The 26,051-nt window shown below is 55.9% G+C and overlaps 3 protein-coding genes across 5 annotated transcripts; 2 read left to right on the top strand and 1 right to left on the bottom strand.

Annotated features, from left to right (window-relative positions):
- Nucleotides 60-7,447, top strand: GNB3 (G protein subunit beta 3). Its single transcript, XM_018048555.1, has 10 exons — nucleotides 60-1,164; nucleotides 1,388-1,477; nucleotides 1,739-1,777; nucleotides 3,560-3,666; nucleotides 3,764-3,827; nucleotides 3,941-4,103; nucleotides 4,185-4,251; nucleotides 4,341-4,542; nucleotides 5,864-6,080; nucleotides 6,858-7,447. The coding sequence occupies exons 2-10, from the start codon at nucleotides 1,421-1,423 to the stop codon at nucleotides 6,962-6,964; spliced, it is 1,023 nt and encodes a 340-aa protein (XP_017904044.1). The 5' UTR covers nucleotides 60-1,164; nucleotides 1,388-1,420; the 3' UTR covers nucleotides 6,965-7,447.
- On the bottom strand, nucleotides 9,187-11,710 carry CDCA3 (cell division cycle associated 3). Its single transcript, XM_005680938.2, has 6 exons — nucleotides 11,629-11,710; nucleotides 11,239-11,413; nucleotides 10,596-10,722; nucleotides 10,104-10,397; nucleotides 9,666-9,769; nucleotides 9,187-9,537 (listed from the first exon to the last, which is right to left on the bottom strand). The coding sequence occupies exons 2-6, from the start codon at nucleotides 11,356-11,358 to the stop codon at nucleotides 9,385-9,387; spliced, it is 798 nt and encodes a 265-aa protein (XP_005680995.1). The 5' UTR covers nucleotides 11,359-11,413; nucleotides 11,629-11,710; the 3' UTR covers nucleotides 9,187-9,384.
- On the top strand, nucleotides 12,470-25,925 carry USP5 (ubiquitin specific peptidase 5). 3 transcript variants are annotated; one of them, XM_018048551.1, is made up of 20 exons: nucleotides 12,470-12,686; nucleotides 15,395-15,520; nucleotides 15,784-15,850; nucleotides 16,080-16,213; nucleotides 16,361-16,506; nucleotides 16,778-16,962; nucleotides 17,428-17,522; nucleotides 18,292-18,485; nucleotides 19,201-19,272; nucleotides 19,538-19,625; nucleotides 19,758-19,883; nucleotides 20,735-20,888; nucleotides 21,201-21,375; nucleotides 21,998-22,086; nucleotides 22,862-23,053; nucleotides 23,566-23,709; nucleotides 23,800-23,945; nucleotides 24,157-24,310; nucleotides 24,564-24,648; nucleotides 25,269-25,925. In XM_018048551.1, exons 1-20 carry the CDS (start codon nucleotides 12,576-12,578, stop codon nucleotides 25,360-25,362), a joined length of 2,577 nt encoding a protein of 858 aa, XP_017904040.1. In that variant the 5' UTR covers nucleotides 12,470-12,575; the 3' UTR covers nucleotides 25,363-25,925. The 3 variants fall into 3 exon arrangements, with proteins under 3 accessions (XP_017904040.1, XP_017904041.1, XP_017904042.1); XM_018048552.1 differs by having other exon boundaries at nucleotides 19,538-19,610; nucleotides 25,269-25,789; XM_018048553.1 differs by having other exon boundaries at nucleotides 22,862-22,984; nucleotides 25,269-25,789.

Below are 26,051 nucleotides of genomic sequence, written 5' to 3'. Positions count from 1 at the left end.
GCTGGAGGTGGGAGAAGCTGTGGCTGGCCCGGGAGGAGACAGGTATCCTGGGCTCCCGGAGATGGGCCCCTCCAGTCCGTGATTTGTCAGGGAAATATCAACCACCTGCCTTCCTCATGCAAATGAACCCTGACCCCTGACAGCTGCTCCCTGGGCCTCTTACTCTAAGCCAGCGTCTTCCCTCTCTGAGCTTGGCCGAGACTTAGGGCAGCCTGATCCCTCTGCTTCTTGGCTTCACGGCCCCAGCAGAGTCCCGCGAGTCGTGAGGGCCCAACACCAGATGCGAGCAGCGGATGGGCTTGCTCTCCACTGCCATCCTCTGCACCCCAAGCTGGGCCAGGCCCGTCCGTCCTCTTTGGGTCTCCTGGACCTCCTCCCAACCCCCCAGGATCAGCCCCCGGGGGCAGCTGGTTGGGGTTTGTCCTGAAGAAGGATTATCCAGATCAGTGCCTTCTAATCTCAGCTCCTGCCTGTGCCTCCCCGTGGCCACCACAGCCCGCTCCCCCACCACCCTGAGCTCGGGAGCACAACTCGGGGTGTTGACAATGGGCCATCTCTCCTGCTCGCTCTCTGGCTCCTGGGCTAGTTGCTAGGTAGGCCCTGATGGTGAAGATCATCACCACGGGATGGGGGGCCAGACCTGTGGGGGCACCCTGGAGCATGGTCGGGCTGCTCCTTTGCACCCTCCCAGACCCAACCCTTAATCCTCACAGCTTTGCTCTAATCCCTTGGGGCCTGATGCTCTGCTCTCTGCCTGGAGAGGGACTGGCCAGGGAAGCACCCCACCCTCCTCCCTCCAGGGCTTGTTGCGGGGTGTGGGGGGGAGGGGCGCCCTGCCCCGCTGTAGCCCCACACTCCTGCTCCCACCCTCCCTGGGCTGGGCCTAGGCCCCTCTACAAGCTGCACACCTCCCTCCCTGTCCCCTGGTCCCCCCACCCCACCCCCGCCACCCGCCACCACCCTCCAGCTGATTTCATTTGCCTGACAGTCGTCATTGGCCCTACCCTTCCCTGTCTGCACCCCCCCGCATCCCCCCCCAAGCGGGGCCAGGCCAGGCCAGCTCCTCTGGCAGCAGAGCCGGGGCAGGTGACGGGCGGGTGTCGCGGCTGAGGGAGCCAGGAGGCGCCTGGGGACCAGAGCTGGAAGCTTAAAGTCAGAGCCCAAGTAAGAGGGGCTGGCCTGGCTCTGCCCTCTGGGTCTGGGGGCTGCGGGGGGCACGGGGGAGGCCCGGGACTCCAGATGGCAGGGGAGGCGGTGCAGACCACCCAATCCTAGCCCGATGTGGGGAGGGGGCTCCAGCCCCCCATGAGGAGTCTGGTGTGGGACACGAGGAACACAAACGTGGTCTGGTGGGGGTCCCCCTACATACACCCCATGTCCCCGGCAGGAGACCAAGGAGCCACCCCTCAAGCCGTCCACCATGGGGGAGATGGAACAGTTGCGGCAGGAAGCGGAGCAGCTCAAGAAGCAGATCGCAGTAACCCCAGAACCCTCCATCCCACCAGGGGACATGGGGAAACCAGGAACCGAGTGTGGCCCCCGGGGGAAGGGCTGGCTTCACCCTGATTGACATCTCAGAGACCCCTGACCTGGAAGTGCCCAGAGACTTCCTGAACTTGGAGCTCAGATTTGAGATGTGCCCCCCGCCCCTCAAAACCCTAGAGCCCCAAACCCACCCACCTAGACACCCGTGCACACACCCTGCCCCTACCCACGCCCATGTCTGCTTTCCCCCTAGGATGCCAGGAAAGCCTGTGCTGACACTACCCTGGCAGAGGTGAGCCCCCGCCACCCCCGACAGGGCCAGAGGGGAGGGGTGGAGGGGAGGGGATGGCGTGGGAGCCCCCTGACCAGCCACAGCCTGGCGCCCAGGCTCCAGTACAGTGCGTCCTTGGAATGAGGAATGACATGAATTAATTCATTCAACATTTTGTGAGGTCTGCTATGGGCCAGGCACTGAGCCGGAGCCTAGGGAGGCAGACGCTGTCCTCATCCACAAAACAAGAGCGCCAACCCCTCCTGGCTGGCTGGCCAGGATGAAGAGGACTAGGGCTGTTAAACCAGAAGCCCTGGGAGACTAGCTGTTGCTGTTTAGTCGCTCAGTCTTGTTGACTCTTTTGCGACCCCGTGGACTGTAGCCAGCCAGGCTCCTCTGTCCATGGAACTCTCCAGGCAAGAATACTGGAGTGGGTTGCCATTTCCTTCTCCAGGGGATCTTCCCAATCCAGGGATTGAACCTGCATCTCCTGTGTGTGCAGGTGGATTCTTTACCACTGAGTCACCTGGAAAGCCCAGACAAGACTCTTAATTACGAGCTGACTGATAGTGCACTTTTTCAGTCCTGGATGCATTTTTTTTCCCCCACATTTTGACATCCTGGAAATTGAGATGCATCCAACAATGATCCTTACAGTTATAATCGGTAGCACTTTTTCTTAGTGATCCATAAAAGAATGGTGCTTCTTGGAGCTGGTGCCATCTTAGATTGAATTAAATGTTAATAATAAGAGTAAACATTTACTGAACATGAGCCAGGCACTGGGCTAAGTTGCTTAAATACATAATTTCATTTAATTTTCCTGACAACTCCTTAAGTCTGGTGCTAAAAACTTCCTTCATTTTTACAGATGGAAAAGGGGGCTCAGAGAGGTTAAGTAACTTGCCTGAGATAACAAAGCAAATAAATGGCAGGTCAGGTCTTTTGACTCTGGAGCCCCAGTCTAATGTCTAGAAGGCCAAAGGAGCCTCAGGGGCATAGGACCCCAAGTTTCAGGAGGGTGCAGTTCAGTGCCATGGTGCTGCTCTGGATACCCACTTAGCGCTGGCTGAGCAGCAGCTGTGGGTGAGGGCAGGCTCCTAGTGGCTGGGTTCAACCAAATGTGTGCATATCATCCCAAGTCCATGTGTGGTGGACTCATTGGCAGCTTGAATCGGTCAAGGTGGGGGTGTTTACATGATGGAACCCCCTTCCCCCTCACCTCCACCCAGGAGAGGTGGTGGTTAAACCCTTAGCTACACACCCTGGCCTTGCCCATGTCTGTCTCTACACCTGTATAAGCCACTCCTGGGAAGGGTTGACTTCTCAGCCCTCAGTCAGGCTAGAGGCCCGACTTCGAGCTGGGCATGGAACAGAAGCTCACACACAATCCTGGCTCAGACGCTGACACATAGGCATGCACCCTGCTCACCCTGATTTCTTTATTTTTATCTGTGCTGTGTGGTGTGTAGGATCCTAGTTCCCCAACCAGGGATTGAACCCATGTGCCTGCATTTGGAGCACAGAGTCCTAACCACGCACAGGGAGGTCTGCTCCCCCTGACTTCTGACACCCCCTTTTAGAGCTTTCCTTGTGGCTCAGGTGGTAAAGAATCCACCTGCAATGCAGGAGATGTGGATTCAGTTCCTGTGTGGGGAAGATCCCCTGGAGAAGGGAATGGCAACCCACTCCGGTATTCTTGCCTGGAGAATTCCATGGACAGGGGAGTGTGGCAGGCTACAGTCCATGGGGTCGCAAACAGTTGGACACAACCGAGCAACTGAGCTAACTAACTTCCTGCAGCTGGTGTCTGGCCTCGAAGTCGTGGGACGTGTGCAGATGCGGACACGGCGGACCTTAAGGGGACACCTGGCCAAGATCTATGCCATGCACTGGGCCACTGACTCTAAGTGAGGCTTAAGAGGCCTGGGCTGGGGGGCAGGGGGCCTAGGGGGAGACAGGCAGGAAAGGAGGGTTGGGAGCCACGTGTGTCTCTCCTCTGCCCAGGCTGTTGGTAAGCGCCTCGCAAGATGGGAAGCTGATCGTGTGGGACACATACACCACCAACAAGGTATCAGCCCGGCCCGCGGCCCCGCTGTCACCCGCCTTCCTGGGGCATCCCACGCCCTTCCTGTGCCCCGACCTGGGAGCTCAGCCCAGGCCCCTGCCATCCCACCCTTGCAGGTCCATGCCATCCCACTGCGCTCCTCCTGGGTCATGACCTGTGCCTACGCCCCGTCAGGGAACTTCGTGGCCTGTGGGGGGCTGGACAACATGTGTTCCATCTACAGCCTCAAATCCCGGGAGGGCAACGTCAAGGTCAGCCGGGAGCTGTCGGCTCACACGGGTGAGTGAGAGGCCAAGGGTACCTGCGGGTTGTGTCCAGCAGCCAGGGCCCTGTCCTAACCGCCTCCACCCCCCGACCCAGGTTATCTCTCCTGCTGCCGTTTCCTGGACGACAACAACATCGTGACCAGCTCCGGGGACACCACATGGTGAGGCCCAGGCGCCCGTGGGTGCGATGGCTGGGGCGGTGCCTCTGTGCCGGCCTCGCTGGGTGACAGCGTGTCCCCCCGCCCCGCAGCGCCCTGTGGGACATCGAGACTGGGCAGCAGAAGACTGTGTTTGTGGGGCACACAGGGGACTGCATGAGCCTGGCCGTGTCCCCTGACTTCAGACTCTTCATCTCGGGGGCCTGCGACGCCAGCGCCAAGCTCTGGGACGTGCGGGAGGGGACCTGCCGGCAGACTTTCACGGGCCACGAGTCGGACATCAACGCCATCTGCGTAAGCCCCCCTTGCTTCAGTGTCCTCCGGGGACCACCTCCCCACCCCACCCCCCACTCAGCCTTCATCCCGTCCCACGGCCCCCTGCCCCTTTCCTTCTGACTTTTCACTTTGAAATAATTTCACCCACAGAAAAGTTGCAAGAATAACAGCAACAGTTCCCATCTGCCCTTCACCTGTGGTCACTGTCCCCTTTCTGCCACATATGCTTTTTGGTTCCCTCTCTGCAGAGGGAGGGAGGGAGGGATGGACAGACACACACACGCCCATCTAGATGTAGCTATAGATACTCTTGGTTATTAATTTTTTCCCTGGGTTCTTTGACAATATGTTGCGGACCTCACGCCCCTCTAGCCCTTGAATACATCAGTGTGTTGGAGAAGGAGATGGCAACCCACTCCAGTATTCTTGCCTGGAGAATCTCATGAACAGAGGAACCTGATGGTTTTTGGTCCCTTGGGTTGCAAAGTGTTGGACACTACTGAAGTGACTTAGCACATACATACTTCAATATATACTTCCTAAAATCAAGGCCATTCTCTTCCATCGTCATAGTCTAATTCTTTTTTTTTAACATTTATAAATTTCTATTAGTATGTTGTGATTTTTATTTTTATTTTATTGCCGCATAACTTGCAGGATCTTAGTTCCCCCATGCCCCCTGCAGTGGAAGAACAGAGTCCTAACGCCCAGACCACTAGGGAATTCCTGGCAGTCTAATTCTTAAAATCAGGAAGTTTAAATTGATGCAATACTATAGTCTACATCTGTATTCCAATTTCACCAGTTATCTCCAAAATAGCAATGTTTTCTCTGTCCGCGAACACGCATCGCATTTCCTTGCCTTGTCTTCTCAGTTTCTTTTAAATTGGAAACCCTTTTTGCCCTTTTCCTGTCTTTGGTGACATTGACACTTTAGACAAGTACAGGCCAGTTTTCTGTAGACTTTCCCTCCATTGGGTTATGAGACGTTTCCTGAGGATGAGATTCAGGATATGCTTGTGTACTTGGCCCTGTGCTGACACGCTGATCCAGGGCCTGGAGATGCTGGCGTCTGGGACAGCCTCCACCCTTCTGACCGTGTGACCGTGGGCACGCTGCCCACCCACCCTCAGCCCCATGCTGTCCCCTGCCGTGTGGCAGCACTGTGGACAGGGAGGGTGTAGGGAGCCTGGCTGCGGCTGGCAGGCCACAGAAGGGATGGAGCGGGAGCCAGAGAAGCTGAGGGAACTGGCCTAGAGCAGGGAGAGGGCAGGAGAGGTCGAGTGCTGCCCAGGTCTGAGTCCTGACCCTCACCTTCCCCACCCACCTGTATCTGCAGTTCTTCCCCAATGGAGAGGCCATCTGCACGGGCTCAGACGATGCCTCCTGCCGCCTGTTTGACTTGCGGGCCGACCAGGAGCTGACCACCTACGCCCACGAGAGCATCATCTGCGGCATCACGTCCGTGGCCTTCTCGCTCAGTGGCCGCCTGCTCTTTGCGGGCTACGACGACTTCAACTGCAACGTGTGGGATTCCATGAAGTGCGAGCGCGTGGGTAAGAGCCTGCCCGCCATGGCCACCTGGGCTCCCCTGTGGGTACCCTCTCACTGCTGCTCCCTCATTACTGGCTGACTCTGAGCTCTGCCCCTAGAGCCAGTCCCCTTGGTTCCCAGTCCAGAACCATCTCCTCTCAAAGCGAAGTTGCTCTAAGCGGCCCTTCACCACGGCCCACTGCTGCAGCTGCTCCCCGCCAGAGGAGCCCCTTCCTGTCACCCCCAGACCTGTGGACCTGGACTGTCCAGTCAGGGCTGGGTTTCAGGGGCCTCCATGGAAGGGAAGGGCCACCGTGGGGATTTTGCGGTGACAAGAGACCAGGGGATGGGATGTGACTTGAGGGCCCTGACCCCAACCCGGGTGCTTCTCTGGGACTGGCCTGGGCTGAAGTTGAATCAGATATCGTGGCTTCCTCTCTTGGGAGAGGCTGGGTGCCCAGGGAAGAGAACACTGGCCAGAGTCAGGATCCAGACCTTAATTCCACTGCTTACTGTCCAAGTGCCCTTGGCCGAGTCACTTGTCTCGGGGCCTCATTTGGAAGCCCTCCTTCCCCGTTTTCCGGGTCAAGGTGCCCTTGCTTTTCTCTCAGCAGCTGACACAATGTCCAACCCTCCCGTCCCTCACCCACCCCAGATCCTGGAGGGGAGACTGGCTGCGAGGGAAACCGCGCCCCTTAGGACTAATCCGCTTTCCTCATTTAGTCGGATGCCCCGCCCCCTAACCTCTAACCCTGGCTCCCTAACACCTGCCAGGCTGACTCCTCTCCCTTTCTCTTAAGGTATCCTCTCTGGTCACGATAACAGGGTCAGCTGCCTGGGGGTCACAGCTGATGGGATGGCTGTGGCCACCGGTTCCTGGGACAGCTTCCTCAAAATCTGGAACTGAGGAGGCTGGACGAGGGGATGTAAAAGGCCACGAAGACACTCACTCAGCTGCCCCTCTCCTGCCCAGTTTAAGGTTTCTTTGAGCTTTTCTCTTCTACACTCCAGCTTTCCCCCTTTGAGGGCAGTGGGGAGTATGGGGAGCGTGCGTTTGGGAGGCAGCATCAGGGACTCATTAGGGGCGGGGGAACTGCCCCATCTCCTCCCAGGCCTCCCCTCTCCCTTCGTGAGTAAGGACAATGGGCCCCCACCCATCCCTAACCCTAACCTTGGCAGGCCTAGCAGGCTCTGTGTCTGAGGCCGCAGGCCCTAGGATTCCTCCCCCAGAGCTACCACCTTTGTCTAGACCTGGTTGGCACAGGGTGCTGGGCCCCGTGACTGTGGCTCTGACACAACTAGGGTCCTGGCCCCTTCCCCTTCATGCTTTCTCCTTTGTCTACCTTCTTGCCTCTCCTCAAGCACCTGCAATAAAGAGTAGCGCCTTGTATGTGTGTGATGTTTGTCTCCCATCCTCTCCTCTTCTGGAAAGATACAGGTCCCACTTAAGTAAAGAAGTATTACAAGTGTGGTGATAGAGGTTGAGTACCAGATAGCTGCAGGCAGAAGGGAGAGTGGAGGTAGAAACTCAAGCCTCAGGACCAAGGCCTGAGATGGGTCAGGAGCAGAAGGTGGCTGAGGGGGGGTGGGATCTGCACGACAGCTCAACACCGCCTGCCTTTGGTGCGTACAAGTGTGTTTGCACGGAAAGGTTATGTTGAGAAGGAGTCAGATTATAAAAGGCCTATAGAAAGCTATAGGCAATGGGGAACAACTGAAGAGTTTTGAGCAGAGTGGTAATAATCAGTGATGCTTCTTGGGAACATCGCCCTCATAGCAATGTAGGTGGATGGAATGGAAGAAGGGGGAGCCTGGAGGGAATGGAGGTAAACGAGGTAGGAGGCAGGTGGCAAGAAATGCAGGAGTGGCAGGACAGAGTGGAGAGGGAAGGGACGGGAAAGAGACTAAAGATACGGAATCACCAGGAGGAAGTGGACCAGGGCAACGATATGGGTTATTCAGAGGGGAAGACTTGAGATGGTGGCCAAGGTTAGGGTTTGGCAGCCAGGGGGAGAGTGCTGTCATTCACAGGGTGAGGGGAGGCAGAGTAACCTTAGGGGAAGAGGACACATTCAACTTCAGACAAGTTGACTCTGAAGTGCCTGTGGGGCAGCTGGATGAAGGTGAGGGTTAGGTACAGAGACCTGGGTGTTACCAGAAATCGGGTGAAGGGCAGTTGAAGCCCCAGAAGTGGGGGGAAGGGGTGGTGGTGGGATGAATTGGGAGACTGGGATTGACATATATACACTACTGTGTATCGGATCAAACCAGTCAATCCTAAAGGAAATCAACCCTGAATATTCGTTGAAAGGACTGATGCTGCAGTTGAAGCTCCAATACTTTGGCCACCTGATGTGAAGAGCTGACTTACTTTCCCTGATGCTGGGAAAGATTGAAGGTAGGAGGAAAAGGGAACGACAGAGGATGAGATGGCAGAATGGCATCACCGACTCAACGGACATGAGTTTGAGCAAACTCCAGGAGACAGTAAAGGACAGGGAAGCCTGGAGTGCTGCGGTCCATGGGATCACAAAGGGTCAGACTTGAGTCAGCAACTGAACAACAGCAATGCATAAAATAGCTAGCTAATGAGAGCCTCCTGAATAGCACAGGGAACTCCACTCAGTGCTCTGTGGTGACCTAAACCGTAAGAAAATCCAAGGAAGAGGGGATATATGTATATGTATGGCTGATTCACTTTGTTTAAACCACTTGCTTTAATATACAGAAATACGTCAGACACAAAGAAAACCAACGAAGCTCTGAGTCCCAGGGTTGGCAGTTTAGGGGGAGTTAAGAGAACGAACCTTTCCAGTCTCCCAGGGCAAGAAGGGGTGGGAGGACCCAGAACACGGCCAGGCCCTGTGATTCAGTTTGTCAGCAGAAACTGACACGGCAGTGTAAAGCAACTATACTCCAATTAAAAAAAAAAAAAGGCCCCAGAAGTAAACATCCAGGGACAGCAAGAGGAAAGGGCCAAGGACAGCACCCTGGGGAACACTGGGATTTAGGGGAGGTGTGTAGATGGAGGTGCCAGCCTGGGGACAGTTAGGCCAGGGAATGCAAGCCCCCTCCAGGCTTTCTTCAGACAGGAGACCCAGTGCATGGTTTAGGTATAACACTTAAAAATATAACTTAAAATCACTTGCTTTAATATACAGAAATATGTCAGACACAAAGAAAACCAACAAAGCTCTGAGTCCCAAGGTTGGCAGTTTAGGGGGAGTTAAGAGAACGAACCTTTCCAGTCTCCCAGGGCAAGAAGGGGTGGGAGGACCCAGAACACGGCCAGGCCCTTGGGGAGTCTGGTGCTGGAGCCACGCATGTCTAGTTCTCCACCAAAGGGAAGTGCTGATTTTCCTTGTCGTGACCCTGGCCTTGCTCCCATGCTCGTCCTCCAGTTTTCAGAAGTCGTCCAGTTCCCAGAACAGCCCCTTCCTTTAGTTCCCTAAAGTTTTCACTCAGGGAAGGCTGCTTACCCTGCAAAAGGGATTGGGCAAGGTGAGGGAGGGCAGGAGGCTGTTCGGGGAGAGAAGACCGGGTGGGGAAAAGGCCCCCATCATTACTCTGGCTTTCCTAGTAACAGCTTTCACCCGCTTGCCCTTTACCTGTCGTGGGGTCAGAGCCCCGGGGGAGTTGTCATCCTGTAGGATGGTGAGAGGAGACCTCCCTGGCACCTTGCTGTTTGCTTTCCGCCTGCTGCGCTTAGAACCTGTGCAGGAGACACGTCTCTGGGTCAGGACGATCCCTTGGAGGAGGTCATGGCAACCCACTCCAGTATCTTGCCTGGAGAATCCCATGGACAGAGGAGCCTAGCAGGCTACAGTCCACAGGGTCGAAAAGAGTCAGACATGACATAAGTGAGTTAACACACACACACATACATGCACAGGCACACACACTTAGAACCTCAAGTGAGTAAGGAATTAAAACAAGCAGCCAAAGTTAGGGGCTTTCAGGTTACTCCTCCTTTGTCCATCTGTGGACGTTATCCCAGAGTGTTCTCCCAATTGTTCTTCCCCATCCTGTGCCCTTAGATTCTGTACCTGAAGATCGAGGAGTCTCGGGGTCTCGCAAGGGCTTGTCTGAGCCCTGGCTGGACACAGGCGTTTCTGAGGCATGTCCTGTTTCCTCCTTGGCAAACACCTGCTCGGCAGAGAGCTCAGTCTGGCTCCCAGGAGGCACCTGATCTTCAAGGGAAACCTGGGTGCCCAGAGGCAAGTCCGGTCGAGGAGATGAAGGTGTCTCTAGGGGCAGAATAGCTTCGGGGGGAAGGCTTAATTTGGGGTCTTCGGTCTCAAATACATCACTCAGTTGTTTCACCAGTGGACTTGGGGGCTCTGGAGAGGGGAGAAGTGACATGAGATAGTGACCATCTGTCACAAATCATTCAGCAAGGAGGAAGGGATACATGGGCCTTAGAATTTGCGCCCTGGTCAGGAGGGATTGGGAGAAGTCATTGGGAGACAGCAAAGTGTTGAAAAAAGAAAGACGTGGGTTCAAAGCAGGAGGATGACAGCATTGGGCCCAACACTTACCTCCGCTCGTCTTCATAGGTGTCCGTGCAATGCCAAGGGTAGGGGAGCGGGGATCTGAATCCTGGACCAGCTTAGGTCCCTCCACCTGCTCCCCTGCTGGCAGGCTTGGCTGTGGGGAGCTCTCTACCTATCAGGACCAAAGGCTAGAATGAGTCTGGGCCCTCAACTCTCCCTTCCCAGGTTTGTAGCCTTAGATCCATACTGCAGACGGGAATTGCAAAGGCCCTCAGATATTCAGCCTACTTCACCGGGATTGAGAGTATGGAAAATAAGGACTCAAAGGTGAGGAGTATTGGAGGAAGGGAGAGTTCTCTTAGGACTCTCTTGCTGCTGCTGCTGAGTCGCTTCAGTCGTGTCCGACTCTCTGCGACCCCATAGACGGCAGCTCACCAGGCTCCCCTGTCCCTGGGATTCTCCAGGCAAGAACACTGGAGTGGGTTGCCATTTCCTTCTCCAATGCATGAAAGTGAAAAGTGAAAGTGAAGTCGCTCAGTCGTGTCCGTCTCTCAGCGACCCCATGGACTGCAGCCCACAGGCTCCTCCGTCCATGGGATTCTCCAGACGAGAGTACTGGAGTGGGACTCTCTTAGCGACTCCGAAACTGAGACAGATTCGCTGCCTCCTCCTTGCCACCCCTGTGTACCTGGATGGGAGTGCGCAGGATGCCGGCGCTGGGTGAACGGGGGTCTGCCACTCGAGCCAGAAGCTTGTTGTGCGGCGGAGGCCGCGCTGGAGTGACTGGGACGCTCTTAGCTGAGCCCATCGTAACCAGCAGAAATAGGATGGGGCAGGGCCCGGCCCGGGAGAGGAGGGGATGCCTGCGAGAAATGACTCAGGTCTTAGCCCTTACGGCGACCACGTTCGACCTTTGATTCCAGACCACCCGATCTCCCCCCCGTTCCCCGCTGAGAAACGGCCTGGCCGCCGGGCCAGAGGTATCTGCGGGGATGATGACTAATACAGTAGACAAGGCAACTCCTTCAGGGCCTGCTGGGCCCTCTAAATTATTCACTAATTTATTCAAATCCCTTACCGGGCCCCAATTCCACCTCTGGGTTCAAAGCGGCTCAATCCTTAACTCCCGAAGCTGAGTTTCAAACTTCCCGCCACGCCCCTGCCCCGACCCTATTGGCTGACTCGATGCCAGCTCCTATAGGCTGTCTCTGTCAGTCCCGCCTCCAATGAAGGAAGCCAATGGGCTGCCTGAACGTCTATCATGGGTCCTTGAGGCCAATAGGCAGCGGCTTGACTCTCCGGGCTGACGCCTCCTCGCTAAGGGGACTTTTGTTCCGTACCGGGCTGCCGGTTGTGAGATTTTGCGGTATGCTAATCTTCGCGTAAGAGACCTTCGGTTTCAAAGTGAAGTGATTTTATTTAAAAATAGAATCATAAGTTAGTACGCCATTATTATTTTCATATCCCGCTGGAGACGGAGTTACGAACATTTTTTTCCTAAGGCCAGAAAGACAGTAATCCTCATTGGTCAACGTAGTTAGCAATCACTCAACACTAGCCCTCTCGAACCCCGCCTCACTGGATAGCCCCTTTTCAAATATCTAGACTACAGCTGCCCTTTAATTTTCCCACTGGACAGGTCTCCCAGGAAAGTTTCTGGGGTTGACTGGTTTAAACAACCATCAGTTCCTGCTCTTCAATAGAAGATACGCGAATGCACTGTAGGGTCCCAGAGTCTCGGCCGCAAAACTCCTGGGCCCACCTCGCTGTTCTACGTGCGCTTTGCCCTGGAGGAGTGGGATTGGCTCTTTCGACCATCGATTGCATTAGAAGTGCTTTTCATTGGCGATGGTCAAGAGGCGGGCAGAGGGCGGAGCACTAGCGGGCAGGCTCGGTCCAACTGCCATTCTCGCGCGTCTTCCCTTCGGCGCATGCACCTAACGAGTGGTGCTCATTGGACGGAAGGGTGGGGGGGGACTAGAAGCGGTGAGAACCGCTGTGTGTGGAGGAGCTGGTGCCGGTGTCATGGCGGAGCTGAGTGAAGAGGCGCTGCTGTCAGTATTACCGACGATCCGGGTCCCCAAGGCTGGAGACCGGGTCCACAAAGACGAGTGCGCCTTCTCCTTCGACACACCGGTAAGCCCATTCCCCACGCCCGCAGCGAGCACGACTTCCATCTCCCTGGTCATTCTGCCGGGGCCTGCAAAGCTTGGGCCACCGCCTCCCTGCGGTGCACCATGGGACTTGTAGTCTTCCACGCTACTCCTGCCGTTGCTTTGAGTTCGCGCGAGCTGTCGACTGACTACCACTCCCGAAAGCCATCGCGCCCGCCCCACCCGCTCCTCGTCTCGTGGAGTACTGTGGGGATTGTAGTCGCTCACTCCCCTCATTGACGTTCTAAGCTAGAGGCTCCACCTAATTGCCGGACTACATCTCCCACGTGGACCCCTGCGAAAGCCTGGGAGTTGGCCTTGCCTGTCGCGCATGGCTCTCCGGGTTTTGTAGTCTCGTGTGGGAGGGATGGGGCGACCCCCCCCCACCCACCGCTGTTCGGAACCCGGGTTGGGGGTAGTAGGGTGGGGACTGCAGTTCCCAGGCGCCTAGTAGCCTGGACGTGGCCTTGAAGAAGGCTGTTTCTGAGAAAGACTGAGTTATAGAGCCTCCACCCATGGTTAATATGGTCAGGGGGCGGGGAGGTGGGTCATGGGGGGGGGGTGGGGGGAAGAGGAGAGGAAAGCTCTAGTCGTTTCTCCTTTGAGGTGAATCATGGCCGCAGCCCCCTTTCTTTCTCCCGTCCATCAGAGAGAGCAGAGGGAAACCTTTGGAAAGTATTCCCAGAGAGATGGTTTCTTTCGTGGGGGACACTAAGGCTTCTTTCCCATCCCACTCCCACTCCTGACTAGTTAGACAAAGCCACCACCCACACCGTGCTTCACGTTTGGCAGGCTCCACCCGGTACCTCCCTTCCTGCAGTTCTGCCTTCCTGTGACACCGTCAGGCAGACACAAGCCTCCAGCCAGGCCAGAGCCTGAACTGAGGGCAGCAGCCTGGCTGGGATCCGCCCCCCTCACCACCCCTCCCTCAAGCCGCTGTGGGCCCTGCCCAGGGTGTTCAGCCAGACCAGCTCATGGCTGGGAAAACTGCAAGTCAGAGTGGAAAGGCTTCATTAACGCATCGCCAGTGCTGAGTATAGCAGGGTGATCTAAGGCCCATTTCAGGGTCATCACTGTGATTTGTGGGTTGCTTGGTTTGCTAGGCTTTGATCTGGGCCTCAGAAAACCATGCTGCTTCTCTGAAGTCTGGCTTTGGCAGAATGTAAAGAGGACAGCTGCTCAGAGTAGAACTCTGGGGTTCCCAATCCTTGGTGGAATCAGCATCTTTTATTGGCAACAGAGGAGTTTAATCACTGCAGAGCTCCCAGAGGCCTCCCAGTTTATCAAGTGCGTGGATGGTGAAGTGCTGTCTTTCTCAGGAAGAAAAGGTTTTTCTTCTTAATTATCAACAGATGGTAGAGGTCTCCCTTTCTATACTCCTCTCTCCTTAGTAATGGTTTGAATAATCCAAAAGGGGGTTTGATCTCATTACACTTTTCTTCTCTCTTCCCTGTTAAGAGGTCTCCATTGGTTGACTTTGCTAACCAACTTCCGGCATATTTGATTATCTTTAAATTGGGTTCATGGTAGAAAGAGTTTATGTGACTTCCCTGATGAGAAACGCTCTATTCATAAATTTTGTAACCCACACAGTTCTCAGGAGTGGTACAGAGCGATCTATGGGATGGAGAACTGCCCTATTTTTAATTCCCAGCAGAGAATTTTTCAAGGCCACTGAGGCTTTAATTCCAGAAAGAAGATGCCTTGTTGCTTGGATCTGAGAGAAGACTGTTGTCTCCAGTTTCCTCCTCCCGCTTCTCCAGCACCCTCTTCACAAGGGCACTAGTAGACTCGCTCAGGTTGGGGAAAGCCCATGTCCCCTCCTCTGCTGTGATTTACAGTGGACACTTGTCTTTTCCCTGGTTTCTTCCTGGGCTGTGTGTTTTAGCTGTCTCAGAAAGTGTTGCTAGATTGTTCCAGAAGGGAAATGGCTTTGAAGTTGGAGGTTGATGGGATTTCTTGGAGATTTGGTTATTGGGGGCAGGAGGGGGGACAAGGTGGAGGAGGCATCCAGGTGGTGGCTGGAGAAGGCTGGGCTTCATGTCCTTGCCAGATGGGGTCCTGGTTCAGCTGTGAGCCCCAAGCAGCACATGAGTCCCTTGGAGCCAGGCTTTAGCAGGAAAAAGGAGATGAAACCAATGTGGGCCAGAGTTTGATCACCTGGTTAGAATGAGGTAAAGGAAAGGTCTGATCTTGCTGGCAAGCCCAGGGGTTAGATGTCATGTTCAGATGCTAGTATGTCTTCTCCTCCAGTCTGGAAGGTTTGCTGAATCTTGGTACTCAGGTGGGGTTGGTCATGGTGTTCCTGGTTTAGGTTCAGCGTCTGACATGGAGTTCTTCCCAGGTCTGTAGTAGTTGATCCCGACTCACTCTGGATCTCAATCCAGGAAGGAGATCAGGGGAGTTCTTTGCCTTGACTGGAGGGCTTCAAAGAAGGAAGAGGAGTGGTGACTGACAGGCATTGCTCAGCCCTGGTGTCCTTGTTCGCCGTTGCCAAAGTCACAGGAGGATGGGGAGACTCTTAGCCATGTACCAGGTCCTGAAAGGCTAATAGGTGACTTGCCAGAGGCCACACAGTGCTTGAGGACAGACCTTGTTTCCGGAAGCCACCCATTTCTAACCCCAGGTCTTGCCTTCCCCTGGCCAAGCTTCATCCCGCCTGTGTTTCTGCCCCTGCCTCTTGTCCTGCAGGAGTCTGAGGGTGGCCTCTACATCTGCATGAACACATTCCTGGGCTTTGGAAAACAATACGTGGAGAGACATTTTAACAAGACTGGCCAGCGCGTCTACCTCCACCTCCGGCGGACTCGGCGCCCGGTAGGCAAGACCTGCTGCGCTCAGGCTCATCCTGCTGGGCCACCAGGTTGAATCTGTCTGTCCTGTCCTGACCTCCCAGGGGCCTCATTTCCGCCCCCCACCTGCTTTTGCTGGGGCCATTAAAACTCAGCAGGTGTGATTTTTTTTTTTTTTTTTAGCTCCTTTCTCTTCTGAGATTAACCCACTCCATCCCCATCCATCCATTGTCCGTTTGTCCCTTCCCTGGTGCTGGGGCTGATTGTGCCCTTCCTGCCTCACTGTAGAAAGAGGAAGATGCGACCGCAGGCACTGGAGACCCTCCCCGCAAGAAACCCACTCGACTGGCCATCGGTGAGAGTCACTGACATCCTGTTCTCTTCCCTGAGCTGGTCTTTCCTGCTCTCAGAGGTGCTAGGAAAGCCCCCAAAGGAGGGGCCTGGTCAGTGGCCCTGGGACCCTGGAGGGGGCAAGGTGAAGCACTGTATCAGAGGAGGGGGTCCACCTGCAGTGGTCATCCTACTCGCACTCCCTTCCCCATTACCCCACCCCCCCCACCCCAGCTCCTTTCTTGTCTCACCAGGTGTCGAAGGCGGGTTTGACCTCAATGAGGAGAAGTTTGAATACGATGAGGATGTAAAGATCGTCATTCTGCCGGATTACCTGGAAATAGCCCGGGATGGGCTGGGGGGACTGCCGGACATTGTCAGAGATCGGGTATAAACACCTTCCCACCCTACCGAAGATTCTGGGGCAGGCGGGGTCAGAGCAGCAGTGTGGTGGGCAAGTTCCAGGAAAGCTGAAGATCAAGGGGCGGGTGGGGCTGGGAACTGGGTCCTGCCTCTGACCCTCTGCATCCCCTAGGTGACCAGTGCGGTGGAGGCCCTCCTGTCGGCTGACTCGGCCTCCCGCAAGCAGGAGGTGCAGGCCTGGGATGGGGAAGTGCGGCAGGTGTCTAAGCATGCCTTCAACCTCAAGCAGCTGGACAACCCTGCTCGGATCCCTCCCTGGTAAGGCCTGCCCCACACCCCCCTTCCACTTTGGGGTGTGACCCGCAGAGCAGGAGCGAGCGGTCACCCTCCTAGGAGTCGAGGGAGAGAGGCTCAGGAACAGAATAAGGAGGGAGACTCATGGGGAGCTGGACTCGGGGAGGGGATGTCCCAAGGAGAGGAGATGAGAGAGGCCTCGGACCAGCGGGGAAGCTGCAGAGCCCCATCTGTCCACCCACCGCTCCCATAAACTGCTGACCTGTACTCGGTTCGTTTTCTTCCCCGGGGTCAGTGGCTGGAAGTGCTCCAAGTGCGACATGCGGGAGAACCTGTGGCTCAACCTCACGGACGGCTCCATCCTGTGTGGCCGGCGCTACTTCGACGGCAGCGGGGGCAACAACCATGCGGTGGAGCACTTCCGGGAGACGGGCTACCCGCTGGCCGTCAAGCTGGGCACCATCACCCCTGACGGAGCTGGTACACCCCGCCCCCTCCACGTGGACATCACTGGGTCTGAACCACTAATCATTTCACATGACACGAACAAGACATGAGTCCAGTCTCCTGATAAACGATGAAAATATTGCAGATGAAACAGAACTTTCAGATAGCTCCCCAAAACCCCAGTCCCCTTCCTAGTGGTGACCGTCATTCTCTTGTAAGTAAGAGAGTAAGTCTTCTTCAAACTCACTTCACTCTCGAACCTCCTCCTGCTGGGTGGAGACACAACCAGTTCCAGCCCTCGCCCTGTTGACTGCATCTTCTCTGACAGCCAATCCAAGAAGGGCTCGAGGCCTCACTGATGCTTGAGGGAGCCAAGAGCGTTGCCCTCTGGGCTCGTCCAGCTGTCCCACCAAGCCTCTTGGGGCAGGGGGTGAGCTCGGTGGTCGGGTGGGGCCTGAACTGCCCTCCCCCTGACTCTGCTCCTGCCTCCCACACTAGACGTGTACTCGTATGACGAGGATGACATGGTCCTGGATCCCAACCTGGCCGAGCACCTGTCCCACTTCGGTATTGACATGCTGAAGATGCAGAAGGTGAGACCGCCCTCCGCTCAGGTTCTCTCGTCCCTGCCCGTCAGGCCCTCCCTCCTTGCCCGAGGCGGAAGCTGAGGCGGCAAGGTGGAGGGAGATGCCACGGTGACCCCAGTTCCCAGGATTCGTGGGCTGCCTGTGAAAAGCCTTGTAGAATCATTTCATCGTCAGCAACTCTTACTGAGCGCCTACTGTGTTCTGGTCCCTCTGAATGAGGCAGAGGTGGTCCTTGGCTTGTCGGCTTCTACCAGATGAGACGCAGGCGTCCACTGTGTGGTTGTGCAGGTCAGGGAGTGACCACAGACTGTGCGCAGAGCGTCCAGCAGGGACCAAGGAGGCGATGCTGGGGTGCGGATCTGAGTGAGACGGGGTGGCTTCAGGGTGGAGGAACCCTTCAGCTAGGGGAAATCATGTTCGTTTCATCCCCTCTTGTGGGTGGAGGCCTGCTGCCTGATGGGCCCCTGGACGCCTGTGGCCTTCCGGAACTTGCACTGGAGGATGCCCAATGGGCCTCCCATATTCAGGTCCATAATTCAGCACGTTCCAGGCTCTTTCCAGCTGTCTCTCATCCTAGACTATGTTTTAGAACATAAAAGACACGGGTCTGGGGCTTCCCTGGTGTCCAGTGGCTAAAAGCCCGTGCTTCCAGTGCAGAGGGCCTGGGTTCAATCCCTGGTCAGGAAAGTAGCTTCCACATGCCTCAACTAAGACCTGGCGCAGCCAAATTAAAACGAAAAAAAGACTCAGGTCTGAAGTGCCTCCTCCCATGCAGACGGACAAGACGATGACAGAGCTGGAGATAGACATGAACCAGCGTGTCGGCGAGTGGGAGCTGATCCAGGAGTCGGCGGTGCCGCTCAAGCCGCTGTCCGGGCCCGGCTACACCGGCATCCGCAACCTGGGCAACAGCTGCTACCTCAACTCGGTGGTCCAGGTGCTCTTCAGCATCCCCGACTTCCAGAGGAAGTGAGTCCTCCCTCCCCCCGCCGCCAGCCCCCGCCCCCAGGCCCTCTCTCCACAGCCGGCCCCCTGGCTCTGTGCCCTGACCCCCAGCTCTCTCCCAGTAGCCAGCCCCCGGGCGCCCACCTCTGGTGCCCTCAGGACCTCTGTTCTAGCTCAGTCTTGGTTCTTGGTACATGCTGAGGAGCAGGTTGTAAAGCTGCTTATACATGAGACCACTGGTGGGGCCAGATGCTCAGTCCCAGGGCTCTTCCAGGCCTCCTGATATACTCAAGGGCCAACAGGTACTCTTTATTTTGGGCCAGTGACATCAGATGAGCACCTGATGGGGGAGAGGGGAGGGCTGGGACATGGAGACAGAAGAAAGGCAAGTTAGGGTTAGGGAAGTGAGCATCCTGTCTAAATAGGAAGGCCTGAGACACGTGAAAATTTAGAACATATCGACACGTTCTATTCAAAGAACATGAACTGTATTTATCCTTCTGAGTGTCTTCTACCATCCTGTAGCTCCGTCTTAGGGCAGAGGCTTGTGTACCCTGCATGCTCACCTGTTTGGGAAGGGGAGGGAAGGCAAATTGCTGGAAAGACGTGGACCCCAAGTGTCAAACACATGTCTCCCCACTTTGGAGGGACCTGTTCCCTGAACTGGTAGATGACTGCTCCCTTCCCTTTTCCTCTGGGCCTGGCCACAGCCCCTTCAGTGATCCTTCCCTTGGCTCAGGTACGTGGATAAGCTGGAAAAGATCTTCCAGAACGCCCCAACGGACCCCACCCAGGACTTCAGCACCCAGGTGTACGTAGCCAGGCCTGTGTGCCCTCTTTCTCTTCCATGACCCCCTGAAGTGAGCAACAGTGTAGCCTCTGGCCAGCTAGACACTTTCCAATTGCTATCTTGCAAGCATGCTGTCTGCCTTGAGTTGGGTTCCCATGGAATCTAAGGTGGTTCACATTTAAGAGAGTTGTCTAAGGGGGTTTGAGCAGGGGTCAAGTTGGGGAGGTAAGGGGTAGATTGGTGGTGTCAGACGGAAACTAAATGGTTCTCTTGGGTGATGACACAGGGCCAAGCTGGGCCACGGCCTGCTCTCGGGGGAGTATTCGAAGCCAGCACCAGAGTCGGGTGATGGGGAGCAGGTAACGGAGCAGAAGGTGGGTCTGGACCTCCGTCCCTCTCAGGCTCTGGAATGGTGGGGACACTGAGATCCATGTGGGAGGCGTCTAAAGAAAGCCACTTGGTGGCCTCTCGGGCCCCGGCTGAATGGCTGCCCCAACTCTGCCTAGGAAGTCCAAGATGGCATCGCCCCTCGGATGTTCAAGGCCCTCATTGGCAAGGGTCACCCCGAGTTCTCCACCAACCGGCAGCAGGATGCCCAAGAGTTCTTCCTGCACCTTATCAACATGGTGGAGGTGAGGACAGGGAAGGTGGGGGTATTCATTCTCCTCCTGTCTACCTGCACTTCAGTTCACTCCCTTCTTCCCGCTGCTCACCTGTTCCTCCTCCTCTGTCAGCCCCAGCCCAGCCCCACCCCAGTGACCCCGAGCACTGAGCCTTTCCTGAGAGTGGCGTTTGCACCTGAGGACACTTGTTATGCATACAGCCTGATGAAGGATGCTCCCAAAGAAAATGATAGGCGAGCGCTTAGTGCTTAGAAAGTACAGGGGACTTCCCTGGTGGTCCAGTGGCTGAGACTTCGCCTTCCAGCACAGTCTGGTGCAGTATCAATCCCTGGTCGGGAACCTAGGATCCTCCAGGCCAAGAAACCAGAAACAAGCAATACTGTAACAAATTCAGTAAATACCTTTTTTCTTTTTTAATATTTATTGACTTGGCTGTGCTGGTCTTAGTTGCAGCACACGGGATCTTTGATCTTTCATTGTGGCACGTGAACTCTTATTCGTTTCCGCAAGTGGTATCCAGTTCCCCAGCCAGGGATCGAACCTGGGCCCCCTGCCTTGGGAATGCTGAGTCTCAGCCACTGGACCACCAGGGAAGTCCCCAATAAAGACTTTTTTTAAAAAGGAGGTCCACATTAAAAAAAGAAAGTACAGGCACTTTTCCACGCAGTCCTGCAGTGCCAGGATGGGCCGGAACTGGCGGGTTGATGAGGGAAGGTTTCTGCTCTGCTCTCCCATCCCTGCACCTCTTTGTGCCCCTCTCCCTTCCACTCCCCTCTCTCCCTGACCCCCCAGTGACTCTTGTAGGCCCCCACCCCAGTGCTTGGCTGTCCAGACCTCCCCACCCTGCCTCTTCCCCATAGAGGAATTGCCGGAGCTCTGAAAATCCTAACGAAGTGTTCCGCTTCCTGGTGGAGGAAAAGATCAAGTGCCTGGCCACAGAGAAGGTGAAGTACACCCAGCGAGTGGACTACATCATGCAGCTGCCCGTGCCCATGGATGCGGCCATGAACAAAGGTGGGTGCTCTGCTACCCTCCCGGGGCCTGGGGTCTGAAGCCTGGCAGCGATGGGGCTTGGGCGCCTTTCAGGAGCAGAGCCCGCAGTATCCCTGCTTACCAACCAGGCCGGGGTGTGGGATTAACCTTGCGCACAGCTGGTCAGCTGAGCTGTGCTGAGAAAGAGGCCAGGTTACAGGCAGACGTGTGTCTGGTGGGTTTGGGGAGGCAGAGGAGCTGAGATAGCCGTGGACTCAGAGGCAGTAGGCCAGGGATGAGGGGGGATGTGGCTCGGCCCCTCTGAAGGGTCCACCCACTTGCTTCTGTCACCAGAGGAGCTTCTGGAGTATGAGGAGAAGAAGCGGCAAGCTGAAGAGGAGAAGCTGCCTCTGCCTGAGCTGGTTCGGGCCCAGGTGCCCTTCAGCTCCTGCCTGGAGGCCTACGGCGCCCCCGAGCAGGTGGATGACTTCTGGAGCACAGCCCTGCAGGCCAAGTCAGTCGCTGTCAAGTAAGTCCTTATGGGTCCCGGCCTCCGTCAGGGTCATCCTCGAGATGTTGTCAGCCTCTTTTGCATTCTCTCATCCCTTTGTGGTCAGAACTCAGGCTTCCATCAGTTGAGGCAGGTAACCTGGGGCCTGAGGGGAACCGAGAGGGCCTGGCAGGAGTGGACTTGGATAACTGCTACATGTTACCCTGACCTGCCCCTGCCAGTCTTTTTCTCTCTTGGGGTGGATGGGGTCACTTTTCAGGAAGCCTCTGTCTGCTCACTTCCCCAGGGCTGGCAGAGCATGAGCACTTAGGAACAGTGGTGGACAGAACTGAGATTTTTAGCACATAGTCTTACTTTTTGCTCACCCGTCACTGGTGTAACCTTGAGATCTGAGAAAGTGCTTTGGTCTCCGAGATTTCAGCCACCTGCCCCTTTGCTGCTCCTGCCCCTAAGAACCCCCATTCCCCTACTTCCTACCTTCTGCTACTGTTCGTCTGCAGACACTCTGATGCCTGTCCAGGGCAGGAAAGGAATATGAAATTATCTTCAGTGTGGTTAGTTCTTCTACCTATGAGAGGCTGGACCCGGGTGGGGCTTTCAGGACAGCTTCTCTGGGTACAGGCCATTGTCTCTTCTCTAGGACCACACGATTTGCCTCATTCCCTGACTACCTGGTCATCCAGATCAAGAAGTTCACCTTTGGCTTGGACTGGGTGCCCAAGAAACTGGGTATGGTTGCCGGCACGAGCAAGGGAGGTTACGCAGAAAATGCTAGAAAAAGAAGGGGCCTTGACCTGTAAACTAGTGCTTCAGCTTTTCTCTGAAAGGGGAAACATTATTAAGACTTCTTTGATTTAAAAAAAATTTTTAACTACCTTTTTTAATTGAAGTATCGTTGACTTACAACATGGTGTTAATTACTGCTGTAGAGCAAAGCTATTCAGTTATATTAAATACATATATATTCCTTTTTAAATTTTTTGTTATGATTTATCATAGGATATTGAGTACAGTGTGCTGTGCTATACAGTGGGACATTGATGTTTAAGACTTCTTTGATTTTATAGTTATGACTTACACAAGCAAAAGTGGTTTTCATAGTTTGATACAGTTGGTAAGATGTTTTCATTCTGATAATCTTGAAACAGTTTGTTTTCATGGGTCTCACAGGCCCCTGACAACTTTGCCAACCCCAGAACTAGTTTCATTTCCTAGAGAAGTTGAGCCCCATGGAAGTACAGAATCGTTCTGTGGCACAGTCAGAGACCCCTCTCTGGCTCGTGGCTCATTAGTGGTAGATCTAAGACTGGAAGCCTGTTCACTTGCCCACCCACCCCCCACCCAGCCTGTGGTTATTTTTATCACACGGTGATGGGTCCTGCTCTGCGCATCATCTTATTACAGAGCAAGATGGGGGCAGGGGCCTGAGATTCCTAGAGTGCTCTTCCCAGGAGGGCCTCGGGGATCTGCCGAGGTGAACTTTGTCCTGCCGTACACTTTCTAGACGTGTCCATCGAGATGCCCGAGGAGCTAGACATCTCCCAGCTGAGGGGCACAGGGCTGCAGCCTGGAGAGGAGGAGCTGCCCGACATTGCCCCACCCCTGGTCACTCCGGATGAGCCCAAAGGTAGCCTTGGTTTCTATGGCAACGAAGACGAAGACTCCTTCTGCTCCCCTCACTTCTCCTCTCCAACATGTTAGTGACTCTTCTTCCTGCCTGTCTCTTTCCCTTGCTGATGGGGGTCTTCTCTGCCTGCCACCCCTTGACCCTGTCCTTCGTGCTCCTTCTGTCCTCCCTTTCAAATTGTCTCTGCCCTCTTGATGGACGTGAGGACTGAGAGAGCACCCCAGCCAACTGTTCTCTGTATGGGTGGAGCAGCGCTGGCTAATTGCCTCTGCGGGTGTAACCTCCTGGCCTAGGGGCGGGGGCAGGGGCGGGGGATCATACTCTGGAAACAGCCTGTTGTGGGAGAAAGAACAGGGAAGGGGCTCCCTGGGGCACCCCTGGCCTCGGTTCTGTAGACCTTGAGGATAGTGCTGGCCCCACATGAGGCTCTGTTGCCATTTTAGTTCTGGAATAAGGTGCCAGGCTGTGGAGGAAAAAACGCATGGAACCTGTGGTTGGGAGAGAGCTGGGGAAGGCTCTGGGGGAGGGGCAGGGAGTGGCCCAAGGAGTCAGGCCCCTGTGCCCATGCTTCTCCGCCGCAGCGCCCATGCTGGATGAGTCGGTCATCATCCAGCTAGTGGAGATGGGCTTTCCCATGGATGCCTGCCGCAAAGCTGTCTACTACACTGGCAACAGCGGGGCCGAGGCCGCCATGAACTGGGTCATGTCGCACATGGACGACCCGGGTAGGCAGGGCTGGGGAGCTGGAGCCGGGGAGTGGGGTGGTGGGCAGGGCCAGCATCTCCCCCAAACACTTGAACCCCTTCCATCCCCAGATTTTGCAAACCCCCTCATCCTGCCTGGCTCCAGCGGGCCCGGCTCCACGAGTGCAGCCGCTGACCCCCCACCAGAGGACTGTGTGACCACCATCGTCTCCATGGGCTTCTCCCGGGACCAGGCCCTGAAAGCCTTGCGGGCCACGGTATGGGCGCCCCCAGCTGAGGACGGGTCCGCTGGGAAGATGGGGGCGGGAGTGAGGTTCCACCCCTCAGGAGCAAGTGAGGACTCCCCCTGTGGTTTGGCCAGTCTGGGGCTCCACCCTTGAGTGGCTGTGATGAAGGAGCAGAGGCCCGCTGGGGTTTCTCAACCCTGACCTTGCTTTTTAAAAAAGTAACACTTCCCTCCTCCCCAAGAACAACAGTTTGGAACGGGCTGTGGACTGGATCTTCAGTCACATTGATGACCTGGACGCAGAAGCTGCCATGGACATCTCGGAGGGCCGCTCAGCTGCCGACTCCATCTCCGAGTCCATACCAGTGGGACCTAAAGTCCGGGATGGTCCTGGAAGTGAGTGTCGCGGGGAGAATCTAGCCAGTCTGCTCCACTAGGTCTTCACTGCCAGGCGGCTCTGCTTCTCTCAGGAGGGTACAGAGTCAGAAGTTTCTTTCCATGGACGTGACTCCTGAAGCCGGGGTCCTGGGAGGCTGAGATAGACTTGGGCCCGGCCTGTCTGCCGTCCCTGAAATCCCACCCTGGTCATGAGCTGCTGGACACATCCCCCTCCCTCACTGTCTGCTCTGCCCTCTCTCCCCTTCCCTAGAGTATCAGCTCTTTGCCTTCATTAGTCACATGGGCACCTCGACCATGTGTGGTCACTACGTCTGCCACATCAAGAAGGAAGGCAGGTGAGGGGCCAGCACGTGCCTTCTGAATGGGGGAGGGAGTGGGGGGAATGGGTAGGGGCATTCTCGAAGACCCTAGAATATTCCTGGGGTGTGGGAGGGAACATAAGGGACTGCTGGTGCAGGCCACAATTCACCAGAAATTTATGGAAAGCCTGAGGGCAGAGATGGGCAAATTAGGGCTCCAGGGCTGAATTGGGCCACTCACTTTTATAAATAGTTTTAACGACCATGGCCACATTGATTTATGTATCATCTGTGGCTATTTTCATGCTGCTGCAGGCAAATTGCATAGCTGCATAGTTGCATAGACCAGGTGGCCTGCAAACCTGAAATATTTGCTGTCTGGCCTTGACAAAGCTTGCTGACCTCTGCCTTAAAGGAATAGGTGGGGGTGGGCTGTAAAGACAGCACAGGGGTCCGAAGACACAGAGTAGAAACAACCCTGTGAGATGGGACACTCCCTTCAGATAGGAGGCAGCTGGGCTGAGTTTGGGGGCCCAGGCAGAGAAGGTTGCGAGCCTTTGCCCCCGAACCACCAGGGTCGAGTCCAGGGACCACATCAGAGAGACACACTAGAGGATGCCTGGGTCGTTCACCCTTTTCCCCACCCCCTTCCCCAGGTGGGTGATCTACAATGACCAGAAAGTGTGTGCCTCTGAGAAACCGCCCAAGGACCTAGGCTACATCTACTTCTATCAGAGAGTGGCCAGCTAAGAGCCTGCCCTGAGGGCGCCCCGGGGACAGACTGCCCAGCATGAGGAACGGGGCTGAGGGATGGACGCCTCCCTGCTCGGTACCCCTTTTCTTTTCGTCCCCAGCAGCAGGGAAGAAGCTAGAGGCCAGGAGAGAATGGCCAGGCAAAGCGTGGGGTGGGGGGGCTCCGGGGAGACCTTGGGAATGGAGTCGGAGGGGGCGGGAGGGGCCGGCCGCCTGTCTGTGAGGAGACTGTTGCTTCCCTGCCCTTGACCCCACAGCGCTCTGCTTCTCTGTGATCCCGCCTGCCCGGTGTGGAGCGGGCTTGTTCGTGTGTGTGCGTGGGTGTGGGTGGGCGTGTGTGTGTGTGTGGCGTGGGTGTAGCTTTGTGCTGCCTCCTCCTCCAAGGGGGCTTCTGTGCCTCCCCTCCCCCTTTGTGTGCGCTCCCCGTGTGGCGGGGCCAGGAGGGATGTGAGGGAAATGGGGAGCCAGCCCCCCTCGCCCTCCCGCCTCAGTCTTTGCCCCACCCTGTCTCTCCCCGTCCTACTCTGGAAAATGCCAAAATACAGGATGTGAATAAAAGTACAGTGGGTCAAGCGTGTCCTGTTTGATATCTCGGGGGAGACTGTCTTTCCTGGGTTAGCAGGAAGGTTGGGTTTTGAGAACTGCGGGCCCTGCTCCTCCATGCCCTGCGCCCCCTCCCTGCCCCC

This window comes from Capra hircus, chromosome 5 (genome assembly GCF_001704415.2).
Source record: "Capra hircus breed San Clemente chromosome 5, ASM170441v1, whole genome shotgun sequence".
In the NCBI taxonomy this organism is placed as follows: domain Eukaryota; kingdom Metazoa; phylum Chordata; class Mammalia; order Artiodactyla; family Bovidae; genus Capra; species Capra hircus.
Note: the sequence above shows the minus strand (reverse complement) of the source record. Positions and strands in the feature narration are given on the sequence as shown.

Coding starts and splice junctions, on each gene's coding strand:
- GNB3 (XM_018048555.1), top strand. CDS start 1,421: ATGGGGGAGATGGAACAGTTGCGGCAGGAAGCGGAGCAGCTCAAGAAG. Junction 3,828..3,940: donor ACACATACACCACCAACAAG/GTATCAGCCCGG, acceptor CCACCCTTGCAG/GTCCATGCCATCCCACTGCG. Junction 4,252..4,340: donor AGCTCCGGGGACACCACATG/GTGAGGCCCAGG, acceptor CCCGCCCCGCAG/CGCCCTGTGGGACATCGAGA.
- CDCA3 (XM_005680938.2), bottom strand. CDS start 11,358: ATGGGCTCAGCTAAGAGCGTCCCAGTCACTCCAGCGCGGCCTCCGCCG. Junction 10,723..11,238: donor TCCTGCGCACTCCCATCCAG/GTACACAGGGGT, acceptor TGGTCCTGATAG/GTAGAGAGCTCCCCACAGCC. Junction 10,398..10,595: donor ACCTATGAAGACGAGCGGAG/GTAAGTGTTGGG, acceptor TCCCCTCTCCAG/AGCCCCCAAGTCCACTGGTG.
- USP5 (XM_018048551.1), top strand. CDS start 12,576: ATGGCGGAGCTGAGTGAAGAGGCGCTGCTGTCAGTATTACCGACGATC. Junction 21,376..21,997: donor GCCAAGTCAGTCGCTGTCAA/GTAAGTCCTTAT, acceptor TCTCTTCTCTAG/GACCACACGATTTGCCTCAT. Junction 22,087..22,861: donor CTGGGTGCCCAAGAAACTGG/GTATGGTTGCCG, acceptor TACACTTTCTAG/ACGTGTCCATCGAGATGCCC.